This window comes from Heptranchias perlo, chromosome 26 (genome assembly GCF_035084215.1).
Source record: "Heptranchias perlo isolate sHepPer1 chromosome 26, sHepPer1.hap1, whole genome shotgun sequence".
Classification (NCBI taxonomy): Eukaryota; Metazoa; Chordata; class Chondrichthyes; order Hexanchiformes; family Hexanchidae; genus Heptranchias; species Heptranchias perlo.
Window position 1 is genome coordinate 6,577,384 of NC_090350.1, and position 19,446 is coordinate 6,596,829.

The 19,446-nt window shown below is 47.1% G+C and overlaps 1 protein-coding gene across 1 annotated transcript in view; it reads left to right on the forward strand.

The window, feature by feature from the left end:
* rims3 (regulating synaptic membrane exocytosis 3) overlaps nt 1-19,446 on the forward strand; it is a 394,004-nt gene that overhangs the window by 278,485 nt on the left and 96,073 nt on the right. The window contains exon 2 of the mRNA XM_068006367.1: nt 1,407-1,481. Coding sequence (XP_067862468.1) covers nt 1,407-1,481 — 75 coding nt within the window. The remainder of the gene's footprint in view (nt 1-1,406; nt 1,482-19,446) is intronic.

A 19,446-nucleotide genomic window follows, 5' to 3' on the forward strand; every position in this document is an offset into this window, starting at 1 on the left:
TGGTGAAAACTTTGCGAAAGTGGTGGCCTCCTTTAAATAGTTCTCTGTTTAGCTCCTGCTTGGTGTCTGTGTTGGAACAAACACTGAATTATTAACAGCGGTGAAAGAACTGAGTGTACACTTTATGCAGCACTTTGCACACAGACCAAACCCAGCCTTAAAGCAGAAAAAAACTGCAGTCGTTCAGAGTCAGATCCTGTTCATTATTTATACAATAGGTGCAGCGTCCAGAACGGCTGAAGCTACTGGAATTTTCCTCATATAAGAATGGTGCATTCTCATTATACACCGGTGAAAGTGCTTTAAACAGGAGAGGGCTGTCAATCACAGCTCAGATCTCATGATACCCCTGAGGTCTCTGCATCGATTATTCCGCAAGAGACAATGACCACAGCTCCTTAATGGCTCAGTGGGTCAGTGGCCACCTTGTATAAGATTAAACCTCAACTATTACGCACTAGGAACCAGTGAAAATAAAAGATCTTGTATCCTATAAACAGAAGGCATTTTATGGTTCCATCCCTCATTCCCCTCCCATTCTACTTCCTGTTCTTATCCCAAAGGTGTCAGCCTGGCTCAGTGGTAGTGCTCCCACCTCTGAGCTCGAAGGTTATTGGTTCAAGTCCCACTCCAGAGTCTTGAGCACAAAATCTAGACTGACATTCCTGTGCACTATTGAGGGAGCACTGCACAGTCAGGGGTGCTGTCTTTCAGATGAGATGTTAAACTGAGGCCCTGACTGCTTGATCCAGTAGTTCAGGTAGATGTGAAAGATCCCATGGCACTCTACAAAGAAGAGCAGGAAGTTCTCCTGATGTCTTAGCTAAAAGTCCCCATTCAATCAATGTGACAAAAATGAAAACAGATTAACTGGTTATTCGTCTCATTGCTGATTGTGGAATCTTGCTGTACATAAAATGGCTGCTGCATTTTCCTGTATAACAGCAGTTACTGTACTTGAAGTAATTCATTGCATTTTTCTTCATTTGTTCTTGGGATGTGGGTGATGCTGGCAAGGCTGCCATTTAATGCCCATCCCTTGCCCTTGAGAAGGTGGTGATGGGCTTTCTTCTTGAACCGTTGCAGTCCGTGTAGTGAAGATGCTCCCACAGTGCTGTTCGGAGGATTTTGACCCAGCAACGATGAAAGAACGGTGATATTAGTCCAAGTCGGAATAGTGTGTGACTCGGAGGGGAAATTGGATGTGATGAGGTTCCCAAAAACAAATCCCTGTTATGTGAAATCCTTTGAGACATGACTGAGCAACGTGAAAAGGTGCTAAATAAATGTAAATCTTTCTTTCAGTCAGTTACAGAGTGCAGACCGATTCCCAGGTTATTCTCTCCTGTAGCTTCTCGCAAGTCTGTAGACCGAGTGTAACCACTTATCTGTTTGGTTTCTTTTAGCTCCGAAGAATATTTCGGCCGTCCTATGCCAAGGAATCGTAGGACACTGGCTTGCGCCCATGATTTCCCCACGTGGTAAGTTCTCTGTCTTGGCCGATCTTTGGGTTAAAGGGGAAGCGGTAAAATGTTTACAAGGAGTGCTGGCGGGCAGGCTGATGCCTCAGGGGATGAGTACACTGCCTACTTTGGTGGTACTGACTTACACAGAGCAGCACACCAGCCAACCAAGAAAACCACTCAAAAGACCACCAACAACTTCACCGAATCTGCCAACAGCCCTGACGGTTAACTCAGTGTTAACTAGCTAACTTTATTTCAGCAAATTCATTGACGATCAGACAATACACTCACAAGCAAAGTCCCACTTATTTAAGTGTTTTACAGCCAATTAAGTATTTTTGAAGTGTGGTCACTGTTGTAATGGAGGAAATGCAGCAGCCAATTTGCGCACAGCAAGATCCCACACACAGCAATGTGATATTGAGCAGATAATCTGTTTTGTGATGTTGGTTGAGGGATAATGGTACCATGGGATCTTTACCATCCACCTGAGAGGACACACGGGGCCTCGGTTTAACTTCTCATTCAAAAGACTGCACCTGCGACAGTGCAGCACTCCCTCAGGACTGCATTGGATTGTCAGCCTGGATTTTATGCTTAAGTCTCTGGAGAAAGTCTTGAACCCACAATCTTCTAACTGAGAGACAAGAGTGCTACTGACTGAGCCAAGGCTGACACTACAAGCATTCAGACCTCAAATAAAGTAAATAAACCAAGCAAACTTGGTTGGGGCAATAATGTTGATCAAGTTTACAGTTCTGGAGCTCCATCTTCCGGGTAGAATCCAAATTCCTGTTACAAAAACACTGCTTTAAGTAACTTAGTTTCTTGTCTTCCCTCCATTACCATCTATTTCCCCTTCCCTCTGATCATGCCGTGTTCACCTGTAACTTTACATCTACAGCGTACACAACCAATGGGTAATTTACTATATTTCCATTGATTGACATGGGTGATGATCACTTCACTTTGCATCATTTGGTTTTTCTCATTCTCAGCCCCTTGCCTCCCCTTCCTCAGGTTGCCAGACCTGCTTTAATAAAATACCAGGAACTTTGGATCCATATATGGATGTTTTCCAAGTTTGTAGATGCAATCTGCTTTTACAGAGAGTTCAAGATTCTGTCCACATGTGTGTGCTCAATACTGAAGTCAGCAGTCTGTATTTTAACCCTTTCTCACCCACATGTTTGTGGGAGTTTGCTGCTGCCTTTCCTACATTATAACAGTGACTACACATCAAAATCCTTCATTGGCTGTAAAGCGCTTTGGGATGTCCTGAGGTTGTGAAAGGCGCTATATAAATGCAAGTCTTTCTTTTCTTTCATATCTCCTGTCATTGGGGCTATTTACCTTAAACGATCAGTGTACACAACATTCCTTCACTTCATTTGCAAGAATTATAAACACAGTTCTGTCCTCCACCTGATCCCCTCCCCATGACCCCCACCTCAAATCATGGAGCCGAGCTCAGTTAGCCCCATGGCGGTGTGGGGATTTGGGGGCAGGGACTTGTCTCTCCATTGGTGTTGGGATGGGTGGTGGGTAGGGGAGGGGTTCGGGGCTGGCAGACACTTGGGGCTACAAACTGCTCGGACCAAACAGCCAATGAAATAACTTTCCTGCACATCTGCGCCCTCACAAAAAGCCTCCAATCCCCCCGGGATCAAAAGAAGTTTGCTTTCTGCCTTCTAGGGCACTGCTGCCAGTAAAAAACGGGAGGCCGTATCTGACCGGATTTCGGGGGAGCCCCAAAGCACTAGTCCCAGCTAAGGCTCCCTTCCCTCGCCCCTTTCACTGCCATGCAAACCTCTTCCTCTCCAGCTCCTTCTCTCCTCCTCATCAATTTTGCCACTTGCCATGAACTTTGTCCCGTCCCCTCCCCCTCTTCCCGCTGCCACACATTCCGTCCCCTCACATCCCATTCTACCCTTCTCCTTACCGTGAATTGTAACCCTCCCTTCTTCTTCTATTTTTTCCACTCTCCCTCCCATTCTGCCCCCACCCCTTCCATTCTGCCCCCCTACCACCCCATTGTGCCCCCTACCACCCCATTGTTCCCCCTACCACCCCATTGTGCCCCCTACCACCCCATTGTGCCCCCTACCACCCCATTGTGCCCCCACCACTCCATTCTGCCCCCACCACTCCATTCTGCCCCCTACCACCCCATTGTGCCCCCTACCACCCCATTCTTCCCCCTACCACCCCCATTGTGCCCCCTACCACACCATTGTGCCCCCTACCACCCCATTGTGCCCCCTACCACCCCATTGTATCCCCACCACCCCATTGTATCCCCACCACTCCATTGTGCCCCTACCACCCCATTCTGCCCCCTACCACCCCATTCTGCCCCCTACCACCCCATTCTGCCCCCTACCACCCCATGCTGCCCCCTACCACCCCATTGTGCCCCCTACCACACCATTCTCTTCTCTCCCTGATCCTATCAAAATCTGGTGACTAAGGCATTGAACTGACCTTAACCCCTCCTCCTCCTCCTCCTCACATACTCCCCGCACTAACAGTCCCGATTACTGCTTCTAACTACTGGGGACATGAACCCCTGTTCACGCAGGAGTTCCCAACTGCAGAGGTGGCAGTGGACGTGTGTGAAGAGGGGGAGCAGGATCTGTCAGTAGGAGTGGGACTGAGAGACAGACAGGGGTCCAGTTGCGATGATTTATGTCCACAAATGGGGTATCCCAGCGACCGGGGCCCACAGCTGTCACCATTAGATGGTTGGCCTGTGTAGATCAGGAAGGTCCGGCATTCCCACTCTGAATCGCGCTGAGTTAGCTCGGGGAACAGGGAAGATAGCATTGGCCTCAGCTATTCAGGCTTTGAAGGAGGAGGAGGTGGGAACTCAGCCAGGGCCCCCTGCTCCTGATTGTTGTGCACTGACTTTTACTGTCAGTACGTGGGGCTTTGGGTGTGGGCCAGATCGACGGTGGTTTTGAAGGCTTCCATTGTCGAATAGCCTGCTGCAGCTCACTGCCCAGGATCACACTTGAAGGATGTCCTCCCTGAGACGGTACCAGAGGGTGGTTGTCCCTGCAGAACCAGACTCAAGGAAAGAACCAGCGCTTTCAAAGCACCTTTCACGACCTCAGGCCGTCCCAAAGCACCTTACAGCCAATGAAGTACTTTTGAAGTGTAGTCACTGTGGTAATGTGGAAAACGCGGCAGCCAATTTGTGCACAGGAAGATCCCACAAACAGCAATGAGATAATGACCAGATAATCTGATTTTTTTAGTGGTTAAGGTTGAGGGATAAATATTGGTCTGGACACCAGGGAGAACTCCCCTGCTCTTCTCCAAAATAGTGTCATGGGATCTTTTACATCCACCTGAGAGGGTTTAATGTCCCATCAGAAAGACGGCACCTCTGACAGTGCAGCGCTCCCTCAGTACTGCGCTGTGTCAGCCTAAATTTTGTACTCAAGTCTCTGGAGTGGAACTTGAACCCATGGCCTTCTGACCCAGAGGCGAGAGTATTACCACTGACTTACATTTGACACCTTTCAGAAAAGAAAGGGAGAGAAATTTTAAAAATCTTCAACAATTAACTTAAAAATAAGTCCTTAACAATTTACCGACTGTTCACACAACTTGCTGCTGCCCAGTGATCTATTGTTACTGCATTGCTTAAATGAAGAGTAAGGTTCTTGAGGTGGACTCAGCCACTGAGAGTCACCCACGGGCTTGTGGTGAGCTTCTGGTTTGCTTGTTCCCGTGGATGCAGCCGGAATACACCTGGGCTGCTGATCCCAGGAGGTAAATCAACGCCGTCACCACGGAGAGAACTTGCTCAAAATGGTATCGAGGGTTTATTCAAAATATCATCATCTGCAAATCCCGTCAGAAGAGAAACAATTGCAAGGGTTGCTACTTGTGAAATCTGCCGTAACATTCCTGACGTCAAAGGCCAAAATCTACCATCTGCAGGAGTCTTTCCCTGTCTGGGTTGTGGGTCCAAGCTCCACACCTGGCCTTGAGCACATAATCCAGACCGGCACTCCAGGCCAGTACTGAGGGAGTGGGGCCTTTTGGATGAGCCTTGGACGTCATTCTTCCCACAACCAGCACCACTCCAAAAAAAAACACTTGACCAGTCATGGCTGTTTGTGGCATGTTGTTGGAGCAAAATGGCTGCCAGGTTTGCCTACATAACAGCAGTCAGTGCACTTAAAAAAAGTCATTCAACAGATGTAAAGAACTACCAAACATGTAGATAATGAAAGGTGCTCTATAAACGCAGTATTATAAAATGAGGGAAAGTTTATTTTTCTCTATAGAATGTAACCCCCCCCCCCAACAATGAAATCTCCGGACTTGGTGACACGTAACTTCTGAACTTTAAGAATGCACTGTGTCTGCGGGCTGTTTAAACTACAACCAAAAGCATTCTCCTGTTTTGCGTTGAGGAATTTCAAGCTCTCGAGGCATTTCAGAAAATGAAGCCCATTTTTCTGCAGCTAATGCTCACTGAGAATCTGTGTATTCCTCGGGAAAGAAAGAATGAGTTAAATCTTCTCACTTTCACTCTTTGCCCATTACCGAGTTGCCGTGTCACCCGTCGCAAGGCAGTGTGCAGGAAAGGCAATGCTTTAACTCTACGGCAGATCCTGTGTGTCTCCACACTGCTGACTGTAGGGAGTCTGGTGCAATGCAGAAAAAATTACCATGGCAACAGGCAGGACCAGGGCACTGCAAAGTAAAGCTGAGCGAAGCAGGCCGGGGAAAAGGCAGAGGAGCTGCACTGTGGTCAGGCAAATAGTCCCAACACTTTCCTTTGCGATTAACACACTCCATCTTCCTGCCGCCACACTTTGATGTCACACAGCCTGTCAGACGAACCACGGCAAGAATGTTTTGGATGGGGTTAAGTGAGGAGGAGGAAGAGGAAGTCCTTCCTGCAGCTAAATCGCAATCATCCAACGCCACCCTAGGGAGCGGCCAATAAGATCGAGGAGATTCCTTGCGGATGCATTATTGACAGTTTGCTTGAACTAGTCCTCGGTTTTATTTAACCCTTAGACTGCCCGCAGATAATGGGAAGTTGCAATCTCGCTGGGGCGATTAGTTTATTTTTAGCTCAAGCACTGTACTGAAACATGCACCAGTATACGCTGGCGCTCAGAAACCAGCGGGAGGGTCAGTCTGTAACATTACCACAACGAAACTAAAATACACCTTCAAAGCAACAACCTTCACCACACATAGTAAACCTCAAACACTTCCATTCTCCTCCCCTTCCTGTCTCTATTTTCTCACCCCTCCCCCCCGCTCCCCTCCCTTGGTCTTCTTTCCCCTCCTCTATCTGTCCATTTTAAAAAAAATTTTAACCAGATCATTTTCTTTTCTATCTAATCTAACAAAACTTTTCTAACCATTTCCCTCTTGACAATTCTGATTGAACCCTTTCACTGACCTGTTGACCTTCTTCAGGCCCAACAGCCATTTGGAGGCCAGCATGTTTAGAAAAGCTGGGTTTCCATTGGCTGAAAAAGAGTCTTTAAACACTGGCTCTCCACCAAACAAAATGTCGGACCTCACATGCAGATGTTAACGGGTCAATTGTTAACGATGTATTTAACACGCCAAACCAGGAGAGCCCCCGAATGGACACGCTCATGGACAGCTCCAGGGCTTTGTGAGGTGAAAGGGTTAAGACTGCCCCTGTGGGTAAGTGATAAATCATGGTACACAATTCAGGAGATATATTTTAAATCCTTCTGGGCAGGGTAAGTTTGAAAACTCTGGGGTACCACTTACCACATAGGAACATAGGAATTGCTAAACGAGAAAAGACCAAGGTCTGCCGAGTTCTCCTTCTTCCATCCCAGTAGTCGCATGATTCAACAAAAATGGAATTGTTATGGCAATTAATCTCGATCAATTAGTCTACAACAGACTGAGACTTGGGGCGAGGAAAACTCCAGTGATGGAGAGCTTTGGGAATCATAGGTTCACAAAATCACTGGACCATGGCACAGAAATGAGATGAGACTCAGCTTACACTGTTGCTTGAAAGAAAGAACGAACTTGCATTTATATCGCTGATGATACAAAAATTGGTAGGGTGGTAAATAGCGAGGAGGATAGCCTCAGTCTGCAGGACGATATAGATGGGTTGGTCAGATGGGCGGAACAGTGGCAAATGGAATTTAACCCGGAAAAGTGCGAGGTGATGCACTTTGGAGGGACTAACAAGGCAAGGGAATACACAATGAATGGGAGGACCCTGGGCAAGACAGAGGGTCAGAGGGATCTTGGTGTGCAAGTTCACAGATCCCTGAAGGCAGCGGAACAGGTAGATAAGGTGGTAAAGAAGGCATATGGGATACTTGCCTTTATTAGCCGAGGCATAGAATATAAGAGCAAGGAGGTTATGATGGAGCTGTATAAAACACTGGTTAGGCCACAGCTGGAGTACTGTGTGCAGTTCTGGTCGCCACACTACAGGAAGGATGTGATCGCTTTGGAGAGGGTGCAGAGGAGATTCACCAGGATGTTACCAGGGCTGGAGCTATGAAGAGAGACTGGGAAGATTGGGTTTGTTTTCCTTGGAGCAGAGGAGGCTGAGGGGGGACATGATTGAGGTGTACAAAATTATGAGGGGCACAGATAGGATGGATACTAAGGAGCTTTTTCCCTTCGTTGAGGGTACTATAACAAGGGGACATAGATTCAAGGTAAAAGGCGGGAGGTTTAGAGGGGATTTGAGAAAGAACTTTTTCACCCAGAGGGTGGTTGGAGTCTGGAACTCACTGCCTGAAAGGGTTGTGGAGGCAGGAACCCTCACAACATTCATGAAGCATTTGGATGAGCACTTGAAATGCCATAGCATACAAGGCTACGGACCAAATGCTGGAATATGGGATTAGAGTAGACAGGGCTGATGGCCGGCGCGACACGATGGGCCGAAGGGCCTCTATCCGTGCTGTATAACTCTATGACTCTATGACTCTATGAGCACCATTCATGACCTCAGAACGTCCCAAAGCACTTTACAGCCAATTAAGTACAGTCACTGTTGTAATGTAGGAAATGTAGCAGCCAATTTGTGCACAGTATGGTCGCACAAACAGCAATGAGATAAATGATCAGACAAGCTGTTTTAATGATGTTGGTTGAGGAAAATCCACTGCTCTTCTTTGAAATAGTACCAAGGGATCTTTTATGTCCGCCTTAGATGGTAGACGTGGCCTCAGTTTGATGTCTTATCTGAAAGAAGGCACCTCCGACAATGCATCGCTCCCTCAGTACTGCATTGGAAGTGTCAACCTAGATTTTGTGCTCAAGTTTCTGGAGTGGAGACTCAAACCCACGACCTGCTGACTTATAGGCAAGAGTGCTACCCACTAAGCCGCAGCTGCTTGGGTCCTTATTTAGGACTCATTTAGACCATTTTCGATACTCCTCGTATAAATTCCCCACGCCAACTATTAGAGGAGTTAAAATAATTCCAACAGTCTGACCTCATCTCAGCCTCACTTTTTAATATTTCAAAAATATACTTTATTCATAAAATTTGTGAAGGTACATACAGTACAATCCAAATATCGCAGTTCAAAACAATACAATACAGGGCAGACATGTTGCGAGGTACATACAGTGCATTCAAGTATCACGATTCAAAAATTACAATTACAAATCATACATGGCAAATACAGTTCATGACACTCTAGGGTGCCTTATTGCACTTACAATCAATACAGATTACAGATACATTACATTACATTCATTAGTTCATTCGTCATTACATATTCAGTTTGTGGGTTTTTTTCTCTGATTCCAGCCCTTCGGTATAAAATGGCGGAGGGCTCTAAACTGGGGCCTTTCCCCATTGAGCCTTTGCGGCGGCCGCACCAAGCTTAGTGCGTCCCTCAGCACGTGGTCCTGGACCTTGGAATGTGCCAGTCTGCAACACTCGGTCGAGGACAACTCCTTGCACTGGAAGACCAGCAAGTTTCGGGCAGACCAAAGGGTGTCTTTCACCGAGTTGATGGTCTTCCAAAAGCCTTTCCGCCATCTACAAGGCACAAGTCAGGAGTGTGATGGAATACTCTCCACTTGCTTGGATGAGTGCAGCTCCAACAACACTCAAGAAGCTCGACACCATCCAGGACAAAGCAGCCCGCTTGATTGGCACCCCATCCACCACCCTAAACATTCACCCCCTTCACCACCGGCGCACAGTGGCTGCAGTGTGTACCATCCACAGGATGCACTGCAGCAACTTGCCAAGGCTTCTTCGACAGCACCTCCCAAACCCGTGACCTCTACCAGCTAGAAGGACAAGAGCAGCAGGCACATGGGAACAACACCACCTGCACGTTCCTCTCCAAGTCACACACCATCCCGACTTGGAAATATATCGCCGTTCCTTCATCGTCGCTGGGTCAAAATCCTGGAACTCCCTTCCTAACAGCACTGTGGGAGAACCTTCACCACAAGGACTGCAGCGGTTCAAGAAGACGGCTCACCACCACCTTCTCAAGGGCAATTAGGGATGGGCAATAAATGCCGGCCTTGCCAGCGACGCCCACATCCCATGAACGAATATAAAAAAAAAACTTGATGTCTGTCTCGGTGTGTCCCTGGGAACAGTCCGTGTAGCACAGAATTCTGTGTTACGGAGCTGCTCGGGACGAACCTGGACAGATGCCACTGCATCTCTCTCCAGACAGTCTTTGCAAAGGCACATTCCAGAAGAAGATGGGTGATGGTATCATCCCTATCGCAGCCTCCTTGGGGACAGCGCGCGGTGGCGCAGAGACTCCGGGAGTACATGAAGGATCTGACGGGAAGGGCCCTTCTCATCACCAGCCAAGCTAGGTTTGGTGCTTGTTTGAAAGTTCTGGTGATGAGGCGTTCTGCCAAATGGCTTTGACAGTCTGCTCGGGGAACCAACCGACAGGATCCACCATCTCCTTTTCCCGCAGGGTCTCGAGGACGTTACGTGCGGACCACTTCCTGATCGACTTGTGGTCAAAGGTGTTTGTCTGCACAAACTTTTCCACGAAGGGCAGGTGGGGCGGAACGTTCCAACCGGACAGAGCGTTCCGTGGCAGCGTGGCCAGGCCCGTCCTTCTCAACACCAGGAACAGGTAGAACCTCAGCACGTAGTGACACTTGGTGTTTGCATACAGAGGGTCTACGCACAGATTGATGCAGCCACTCACAAAGGAGGCCATCAGGATGAGAGCGCTGTTTGGTATGTTTCTTCCCCCCTTTCTCCAGAGATTTGTACATCGTGTCCCTGCGGACACGGTCCATTTTTGATCTCCAGATAAAGCGGAAGATGGCTCGGGTGACTGTCGCGGCGCAGGAGCGAGGTATGGGCCAGACCTGCGCCACGTACAGCAACACCGAGAGCACCTCGCACCTGATGACCAGGCTCTTACCCACGACTGAGCGGGATCGTCGATCCCACAGGCCCAGTTTCTATTTTACCTCGACAATATGCTCCTCCCAATTCCTGGTGCAGGCCCCGGCCCCCCCCGAACCAGATCCCCAGCACCTACAGGTAATCCGACCTGACGGTGAAGGGGACAAAGGATCGGTCGGTCCAGTTCCCAAAGAACATGGCCTCGCTCTTGCTGCGATTTACCCTGGCCCCCGAGGCCAGTTCGACCTGGTCGCAGATGCTCATCAATCTGCGGACCGACAGCTGATCCGAGCAGAAGACGGCGACCTGAGCGCCTCCGCTGTCTGGGATCGTCACCTTGGATCTCAGCCTCACTGACGTTTCACTAGATCGTTACATCTGATTGTGAACGTGAAGTTTCGCACAGAGACTAGCGAGCATCTCTTCACACAGGGCAATACACAGATGGAATGGGCTGCTGAGGCCATGACAGCAGCCTCATTTCAGAAAGGGCTGGATGCTGTGTTGGGGAGACAGTGGGGCTGTTATTCTGTAAGGATGGGATTAAATAGGCCAAAGAGCCTTCTTCACCTGAGCCCATCATGTAATAAATAAATATTGCAAAGTTCGTCAGCCAATTTGTACTTTTTTATATCAAAAAGAAATATTTCAGAATTGAATCTTTTTAATTATCTTTTATTTTGAAAAATCAGCTTTTGAAGCCCAAAGGCCTTTAAAATAGTCAATGTCAAAATATCCATTGTAAATGATTCCTTTTAATATGCAAATATACACAACTGTCAGAAATAATGAGAAGTGGAGATCTTGCATATTAAACCTTCAGACTCTACCATTAAGCAGCAGGACTGGAGGGGCTTTCCCGATGGTTCACTAATCAATGCAAGGTTGATATAGGGAACTGAGGCTCACAGTATGATCCCAGGTAGCTGATCTCAGCTCGGACACCATCATTGACCCCTGCTCCCCACCCCCCGATTGCCGTCCGTTGGTCAGTGCGGAATTGTGTGTGCATGTGCTGCAGAATGGGTGAGAACAGGATCAGGTCAGATTGGCTGTGATGCCGCCCACAGTTGGATAGCCCACCAACACTCACAGTTGTAGGAACTTTTGGGCCTTTCCCGGAGATTTCTGGACCTGGACAATTGTTCAGACAAAGAAAGCCGCCCTGACGTGGTAGTTTTGTTAATCAAAGTGATTATTTATTTAATGAGTCAAATAGCAAGCATGCAGCAATTTAATCAATACATGGACTACTCTGCCCAACAATACAATCGGTGGATCGCAACGTACTTATCTAATGATTTAAAAGAGCACATCAGTAGGCATGAAGCAAAGCGAGCAAGTGGCACATACAACCTTCTGCATCAAAGCAGCCGTCCAGGTCTGGCAGTAGGCCGTTAATTGCTGCAGGGCGATGTGTCTAATGATGTGTCAGGTGGTATGTCTCCTCTTTGTTCCAGTTCAGTAGTAGAATGCTTGAAGTTCTCATCAAGGTTTGTCTTGTTGTCCAAGTGCAGAAGTAAAGTCTTCTTGTCAAAGTCCAAAAGTAAAGGCTTGTTGTCAAAATTCAGAAGTACAGTCTGTTGGTTGAAGTGCAGAAGTAGAGTCTTTCTGTCAAAATTCAAAAGCAAACTATCGGCTTTCATGCTGCAGTAATTGTTCAGCTGTCCCTCCTACAAATGTTAGCTTCTTCCAGCTTCTCTGATGTTGTCTGGCTAGACTGCTACGATGTCCTATCTTTATATGATTTTTTGGTGATAGGGCGGGCTCCAAATTACGAGAAGGCCCAATTTGTCCGTAGCATTAAAGATGGATGGTTGGTTGGGCCACTCAAGATCTGTGTGAACCCATTGTATCCTCTTCGCCATGTGAAGCCAGGAGCCTTATCAGTTCTTTGTCCTTGGAATTCGTTGTGAGCATCGAGAAGCTTCTGAAAGCTTCTGTCTTTCGTGCTTATCGGTTGTTACTGCAAACCGCAGCTTGCTGATGTTTCTATACTCTGCTGCTTTTGCAGTTGTGAACTGATGTTCAAATGTCCAGTTTAAACTGTCTTTGCAGTTGTGAATTTACACTGTCCAAATGTCTAAAGGTAATGTTAAGGGGCGAGTTAACCTTTGTTCTCATTTGTACTATCCTTAAAGGAACTAGTTAACCCTTTACTTTGAGGCATCCAGTAGATCTTCCATGCACATCACTGGTTAACTCTTGCGTTCAAATGTACTGTCCAAGTGAATGTCCAAATCCTTAAAGGAACTGGTTAACCCTTTATGTTGAATCGTCCAGTAGTTCAAAGAGTAAAATGGGGTTTGACCCAATATCCAAAGTCCTTATACAGTCTTGGCCAACGCATGAAGATTGGCAAACTCCAGTGAGGTGCCAAAGGGAGTCCAGCGCTGTACAACAGCACTCAAGCAGAGACCCCGGACTTCCTGGGGACCTGCTCTGCTCTGCAGAAACCGCACCACCGATGACCGTCACGGTAGACAACGGCCTACATCCCAGGGACAGGGTTATCACCATACTCAGGGTGGGCCGCCGGTGTCGGAAGGGCCCAGGGAGGGCATCCCCAGACACAGAGCAGCCCAAAGGAGCTATTGACCACCTCTAGGAGGTGAGCGCTCCCCTCTGGCATCAATTATCTGCTCCATCCTGCAGGTTGGGGTCTTTGCAATGACCACAAGAGAACCTGAGGCTCTGTCAGACCTTAGCAGGCCAAGCAAGAGGCAGATGATGGAATTCCAGGGAAAGCCTGGGAACTCCCTCCAACACATGCCCCTGATGTAGGAGGGCGGGCGGAACACCTGAATTTAAAGGGCCACTGCAACCCGGTTCCGTCCCAAATTCCTGGCTCACCACCCCCGACCCCCCCAACGCCCCCCTCCACTTCCTGGAAACCAGGCTTACCACCCTCTCAGCCCCAGGAGTTGCAGGGCCTGTGTCTTCAGGAGAGGAGGGTGAACGGGCCAAGCCTGGACTCAAAGAGCTGCCATTAGACGAGGGGACTGAGCGGAGGGCAGGTGGACTGGGTGACCTTTATTTGGTGTGGGCCCACCATTTTGAAGCAGGAGCTCCACCCAAGCAGGTGTCCTGCTTCGCCACCATCACTCTGCCAGGTGCTGGCACGTTAAAACTTGGTGCCACAGAGCAGGAGTGGGCACAGGGCTTAGTCCTGCTCTGAGCTAGGAGAACGGGAAAAGTGCCAAACAGAGGCTGCAAGCAAGGGGAAGGAAAAATCACAGTGCGGGGGTCATGCCAACGGGTTTTATGTTTTGTTTTTTTTTCCAGATTGTTTTCTCGGCTTCGATGCCTCAGACCCTCTGCAGAGGTGGCTCCTCAGTCCCTATAACCCAGTGTGTGCCTTTACCCACTCTGGGTAATTTGTAGAGAGCGCAGGGGCCTCGTTACTGTATTTTGGCTGTTTTACATAGAATTACATAGAATGCACAGCACAGAAACAGGCCATTCACCCCAACTGGCTTATGCTCCACACGAGCCTCCCCCCACCCCTCTTCATCTAACTCTATCAGCACAACGTTGTGTCTGTTCCATCATGTGTCACAGTATCATACAGCACAGAAGGAGGCCATTCGGCCCATCATGCCGTTGCCAGTTCTTTGAAAGAGCTATCCAATTAGTCCCACTCACCCGCTCTTCCCCCATAGCCCTGCAAATTTTTCCTTTTCAAGTATTTATCCAATTCCCCTTTTGAAAGTTATTATTGAATCTGCTTCCATCGCCCTTTCAGGCAGCGCATTCCAGTGTCCTCACGTGGTCTGTTGGACTTAGGAAGGCTGTAGAATTAATACTTCACCAGTCTGTGACATAGGCTGAGAACTGCCAAAGAGATTTATTAACCAGTAAATGGATAAGTGAACAGTACCAGCGACACGCTGTCGATCGACAGTAATTACAGACGTCCATATCCCTCCACAAAAGGTGAAAAGTAACAAGCTATTGTGCGTGTTACAATAAACGTCAGTGTCAACTGGACCTGGCTGAAGGTCCCTGAATATTAACCTTACAGTGAGAGCCTAACCCCTCTCACTGATGGCTTCAGAAGGATTACCCAGTTGGAACGAGTCATGCTGAGATATACTTTGAAAATTTGACCAGGGCAAAGGAAATTCAAATAAGTATCTCTGAAACTTAAATAGAGCTGCCAGTCACAGGTATATTCAACAGAAGCACAGGATGCTTGTATTTGAACTGAACAGCTTGGCCCACTTCGAATACCTGCTGCAGACAACTGTTTTGAGGTTAATGTGTCCCAAAACAAGCTGGGCCCTTTTCTGTGAGTCACTCTGGTTTTTTAACCCCATGACAGAAAGAAAGAACCCAATGACATGATGCATCATAGACAAAACTGCTTGTGACAGGAGTGCCTGCAGCCTGCTGGCGGGTCATCTAGCAGAGGGCACCATGAATGACAGGGAACAACCCTTGAATCCATCCTCACATTGCAAGGTGTCAGCCAGGAAAAAACTACCGAATAAAAAGGGAAATCGCACCTATACAAAATGGAAAGATAAAGCAAAAACAGCTAGTGTCAGCTAGGCGCAGTGGGAAGGGGTCATGCCCCTGAGTCAGAAGGTCGTGGGTTCGAGCCCCACTGCAGGACTTCAGCACGTAATATAGGCTGACGCCTGTGTGTAGTACTGAGGGAACGCTGTACTGTCAGAGGTCCTGTCTTTCAGGTGAGACATTAAATCGAGGCCCCATCTGCCCTCTCAGGGGAATATGAAAGATCCCATAGTATTATTTAAATTAGTGCAGGGGAGTTCTCCCAAAGTCCAGGCTAATATTTATCCCTCAACCAACATCACTAAAAACAGATGATCTGATCATTTATCTCATTTGCTGTTCGTGGGACGTTGTGGTGGGCAAATTGGCTGCCGCGTTTCCTACATAACAAGAGTGACTACACTTCAAATTAATTCATTAGCTGTAAAGTAATTTAGAGCGTCCTAAGGCACTATATAAATGCAAGTCTTTTTTACTTGTAAATGCAGCGTGCATAGAAAAGAACAAAAGAATATTTTCAAATGTTCCATCTCATTGCCTGGAGGCGGAAGGTTAGACACAGGCAGCCTCTGAAGTATTCCCGTCAGGAGGGTAGGAGATGATCCTTTGCCTTCTCCGAACCATCATTGCATCCCCAGAATTTTATATGGAATTACTGAGGGAACACTAAGCAGGTCACAAATAAATTCCATTGAGTTGTTGCAAAGACAGAAACCAGGAACCCAAACTGACTAATCATAGAATCATAGAATGGTTACAGCACAGAAGGAGGCCATTCAGCCCATCGAGCACATGCCAGCTCTTTGTAAGAGCAATCCAGTTAGTCCCATTCCCCCACTCTTACCCCGTGGCCCTCCAATTTTTTTCCCTTCAAGTATTCATCCAATTCCTTTTTGAAAGCCACGATTGAATCTGCTTCCACCATCTTTTCATGATGTGGAGATGCCGGTGATGGACTGGGGTGGACAAATGTAAGGAATCTTACAACACCAGGTTATAGTCCGACAGTTTTATTTGAAAATCACAAGCTTTCGGAGGCTTTCTCCTTCGTCAGGTGAGTGACGAAGGAGAAAGCCTCCGAAAGCTTGTGATTTTCAAATAAAACTGTTGGACTATAACCTGGTGTTGTAAGATTCCTTACATTTGTACCATCTTTTCAGGCAGTGCATTCCAGATCATAACTTCTCGCTGCGTAAAAAGGCTTTTCCTCAAGTCGCCTTTGGTTCTTTTGCCAATCACCTTAAATTTGTGACCTTTAGTTCTCCACCCGTCAGCCAATGGGAACAGTTTCTCTTTATTTACATTATCTAAACCCTTCATGATTTTGAACACTTCTATCAAATCACCTCTCAACCTTCTCTGCTCTAAGGAGAACAACCCCAGCTTCTCCAGTCTATCCACGTAACTGAAGTCCCTCATCTCTGGAACCATTCTAGTAAATCTCATCTGCACCCTCTCTAAGGCCTTCACATCTTTCCTAAAGTGCGGGTGCCCAGAATTGGACACAATACTCCAGCTGTGGTCAAACCAGTGTTTTATAAAGGTTCAACATAACGTCCTTACTTTTGTATCTATGCCTCTATTTATAAAGCCCAGGATCCCGTATGCTTTTTTAACCGCTTTCTCAACCTGCCCTGCCATCTTCAAAGATTTCTGTATATACACCCCCAGGTCTCTCTGTTCCTGCATCCCTTTAGAATTATACCATTTAGTTTATATTGCCTCTCTTCATTCTTCCTGCCAAAATGTATCACGTCATGCTTCTCTGTGTTAAATTTCATCTGCCACGTGTCCGCCCATTCCACCAGCCTGTCTATATCCTCTTGAAGTCTATCACTATCCTCCTCACTGTTCACTACACTTCCAAGTTTTGTGTCATCTGCAAATTTTGAAATTGTGCCCTGTACACCCAAGTCCAAGTCATTAATATATATCAAGAAAAGCAGTGGTCCCAGCACTGACCCCTGGGGAACACCACTGTACACCTCCCTCCAGTCCGAAAAACAACCGTTCACCACTGCTCTCTGTTTCCTGTCACTTAGCCAATTTCGTATCCATGCTGCCACTGCCCCTTTTATTCCATGGGCTTCAATTTTGCTGATAAGCCTATTATGTGGTACTTTATCAAACGCCTTTTGAAAGTCCATATACACCACATCAAATACATTGCACTCATCAACACTCTCTGTTACCTCATCAAAAAACTCTATCAAGTTAGTTAAACACGATTTGCCTTTAACAAATCCGTGCTGGCTTTCCTTTATTAATCCACACTTGTCCAAGTGACTATTAATTTTGTCCCGGATTATCGTTTCTAAAAGTTTCCCCACCACCGAGGTTAAACTGACTGGCCTATAATTGCTGGGTTTATCCTTACACCCTTTTTTGAACAAGGGTGTAACATTGTTCAAAAAAGGGTGCAATATAATATGGAAAATGTGAGGTTATGCACTTTGGCAGGAAAAATCAGAGAGCAAGTTATTTTCTTAATGGCGAGAGACTGGAAAGTACTGCAGTACAAAGGGATCTGGGGGTCCTAGTGCAAGAAAATCAAAAAGTTGGTATGCAGGTGCAGCAGGTGATCAAGAAAGCCAACGGAATGTTGGCTTTTATTGCTAGGGGGATAGAATATAAAAACAAGGAGGTATTGCTGCAGTTATATAAGGTATTGGTGAGACCGCACCTGGAATACTGCATACAGTTTTGGTCTCCATACTTAAGAAAAGACATACTTGCTCTCGAGGCAGTACAAAGAAGGTTCACTCGGTTAATCCCGGGGATGAGGGGGCGGACATATGAGGAGAGGTTGAGTAGATTGGGACTCTACTCATTGGAGTTCAGAAGAATGAGAGGCGATCTTATTGAAACATATAAGATTGTGAAGGGTCTTGATCGGGTGGATGCAGTAAGGATGTTCCCAAAGATGGGTGAAACTAGAACTAGGGGGCATAATCTTAGAATAAGGGGCTGCTCTTTCAAAACTGAGATGAGGAGAAACTTCTTCACTCAGAGGGTGGTAGGTCTGTGGAATTTGCTGCCCCAGGAAGCTGTGGAAGCTACATCATTAGATAAATTTAAAACAGAAATAGACAGTTTCCGAGAAGTAAAGGGAATTAGGGGTTATGGGGATCGGGCAGGAAATTGGACATGAAGCTGAGTTCGGATCGGTCAATGCCCTGTGGGTGGCGGAGAGGGCCCAGGGGCTATGTGGCCGGGTCCTGCTCCGACTTCTTGTGTTCTTTAGATTTGTGGTTGGGATCAGATCAGCCATGATCTTATTGAATGGCGGAGCAGGCTCGAGGGGCCGATTGGCCTACTCCTGCTCCAATTTCTTATGTTCTTCTTATGTTCTTATTTGCAATTCTCCAGTCCTCTGGCACCACCCCCGTATCTACGGATGTTTGGAAGATTATGGCCAGGAGCTCCGCAATTTCCACCCTTACTTCCCTCAGCAACCTGGATGCATCCCATCCGGACCGGGTGACATATCTACTTTAAGTACAGCCAGCCTTTCTAGTACCTCCTCTTTATCAATTTTTAGCCCATCCAATATCTCAACTACCTCCTCTTTTGCTGTGACTTTGTCAGCATCTTATTCCTTGGTAAAGAGACATGCAAAGTCCTCATTTAGTACCTCAGCCATGCCTTCTGTCTCCATGAGTAGGTCTCTTTTTTGGTTCCTAATTGGCCCCACATTGTCCGCACATAACACCCCAGCCCCCGTGTGAGATCCTGGGCCTAGTCTAGGATTACTGAAGCTCAGGTCTGAGTTACAACATTACAAGCCCTGAGATTGTAAAAAGAAAGAAGAAAGAAAAAGCTTGCATTTCTAAAGCACCTTTCACGATTCCAGAGCCTCCCAAAGCGCTTTACAGCCAATGAAGTACATTTGAAGTGCAGTCACTGTTGTAATGTAGGAAATGCGGCCGCCTATTTGTGCACAGCAAGATTCCACAAACAGCAATGTGATAATGACCAGATATTCTGTTTTTTTTTTAAGTGATGCTGGTTGAGGGATAAATATAGGCCAGGCTCTTTTACATCCACCTGAGAGGGCAG